The sequence below is a fragment of the Sabethes cyaneus genome, chromosome 3 (genome assembly GCF_943734655.1).
Source record: "Sabethes cyaneus chromosome 3, idSabCyanKW18_F2, whole genome shotgun sequence".
NCBI classification, from domain to species: domain Eukaryota; kingdom Metazoa; phylum Arthropoda; class Insecta; order Diptera; family Culicidae; genus Sabethes; species Sabethes cyaneus.
Window position 1 is genome coordinate 26,282,903 of NC_071355.1, and position 2,086 is coordinate 26,284,988.

Here is a 2,086-nt window from a genome sequence, read left to right on the forward strand (position 1 = left end):
CTTCACTAGAAATCGTTTCCAATACGAATATAATTTTGCGCTGCCAAATAATGCCTTGTTTTCAAATAAATACAAATTATTTCCATGTACCTACTCCATATTTATGAAAACCCACGCATGAATAAATCTTCTCTATAGACTATGTTGATTGAAGCTGCTACCCGTTGTTTTCAGCGGATTGTTCATAAAATGAGCCATGAGATTGAATTAGCTCGATCTCGTTCGGCGTTCGTTCTAATTCTAGTTGAGTGTGTTCCATCGGCCTGGGCTCTACTCAGTGCGTCACCGTCGCGTTGGTTGATGTGTCGCACAATTGAACGACCGTCCGAACGACCGGTCACGCTTCGGTAATAATTAGACTGAGAAACGACATCACAGCGAATCCGGCTAGCACGGCTGCCAGCTGCCAAATCCCGTGCGCCGTTCCCGGTTGCCGTTTGCCACGTTCACGAGGAAGAACCTCACTGACGGTTACGTAGAGCAACGTTCCTCCGGCAACGCCCTGCAGCAGCGGTATTACAAACTTGTTGAAGTTCTCGTCCAGACCGTCTAGTGCCATACCGATTGCGATGCCACTGACGGAACCGAGGGAAAATATTACTATTTTCATCACACTCGAAGCGTGCCGATGTTGCTGGTGATTGCTCCTCTGTGAGCCGATTTCCACTCCCAAGCAGAAAGCGACGACGAACTTATGCGCACTGACGGCACCCAACAGCAACATCACCTTAGGTGCGGAACGCTGAACTCCGATGGCCAGTCCCTCGAGCAGAGAATGCACGCAAAGGGCTAACAGCAGACTGAACGTTCCGGTTGCCGATTGGTGCTGCTGCGGTGGTTGGCTTGTTTTTTCCATCATCGTCGGTTCAGGTTGTTGAGTTTGGACTTCTGGAGGGTTCTCATTGTTTTCAGCCTCACTGGAAAATGTACGCAAGATGAACTTTTTCTCTCCCTGCAGGTTGAGTACACATACCACAGTAACAAACGGAAAAATGCTAGCTTCTACGTTTTACTCGAAATTAACGACCTGTGAGTTATTTGATTTTAATTTCGATTACAATCGTGCACATGCACGTACTTCCGTTACTGTAGGCTGTGTGAGGGCCTTCCGACTAGCAATTTCAATTTACCTTTTACTCCGCATGGAAAAAGAATCGTCATAGCAGTAATTCTCGTGACCGGTGCTTTCGCTGGTATTCTTTAGACCGGAAGCACTACACAGGAAAACCAGTTCATCAATGGTGTAGATTAAAAAATATCCCGAGCAAAAGACCACTTCCGCGAATCTGGGCAGGAACAGTCGCACCTCGGGCAGCATGTGCACCAGCGCCGTCGCCAGTAGGACTCCGGCTCCAAAGCATAGCAGCACGGTTATCGCCTGTGCCGGTCTGCTTCCGTGCTGCCGTTGTTTGATGCAATAGAGAGGCACTATGCCGGCAATGAGACTTCCCGCTCCAAGCACCAGAATGGCCAGCAGCTTTGAGCTGGTCTCTTCAGAATCGGAAGACTCGTTTGAGTACGCACCGGTTATATTTAGTGCATTGAACTGGGACACAGAACCGCCGCCGCCGTTAATCAATTTTTGCGCCATGCCATAGGCAACGCAGCAAACACTAACGAGCTTGCCGTTTGGCTAACGAACTTTTTATCACTAGCCACTACTGATGGCTACTACACTGGCACTGTGTCGGGCATCGGCTAAGCCGTTCGTTGTACGACCTGTCGCGCTGTGCTGTAGGTATGCGAGTCCGGGGGCGTATAAATCCGGCGACAGATAGCCCCAACACAATGTATGTATTTTGCATCTACGCGGCAGTAATTTTTCGTCCATCATTGTCACCGATTGTCAGCAGTCGGAAAACAAAGTGCGGCACTGAGCGGCACAGTCGGTTGCCGTATTTGGCGCATTACAAATAAGGTATTTCAAAGAATAGAATAAAATCATATGCTGTTCTCCGCGAGCTAGCAGAACTTAGATTATGGCGAGAGATTAACTGCTACGAATAAAGCGAACGTTAAGTATGGGGAGTTCTAAATAATAGGAATGTACTGTATCAAATGTTAGAGTGTTTAGTTCCACCGGCAG

At 48.2% G+C, this 2,086-nt stretch overlaps 1 protein-coding gene across 1 annotated transcript; it reads right to left on the minus strand.

Moving 5' to 3' along the window:
- Positions 1-331: 331 nt before the first annotated feature.
- Positions 332-1,610, minus strand: LOC128743744 (zinc transporter ZIP1-like). Its single transcript, XM_053840398.1, has 2 exons — positions 1,131-1,610; positions 332-917 (listed from the first exon to the last, which is right to left on the minus strand). Exons 1-2 carry the CDS (start codon positions 1,589-1,591, stop codon positions 338-340), a joined length of 1,041 nt encoding a protein of 346 aa, XP_053696373.1. The 5' UTR covers positions 1,592-1,610; the 3' UTR covers positions 332-337.
- Between the last annotated feature and the right edge of the window lie 476 nt (positions 1,611-2,086).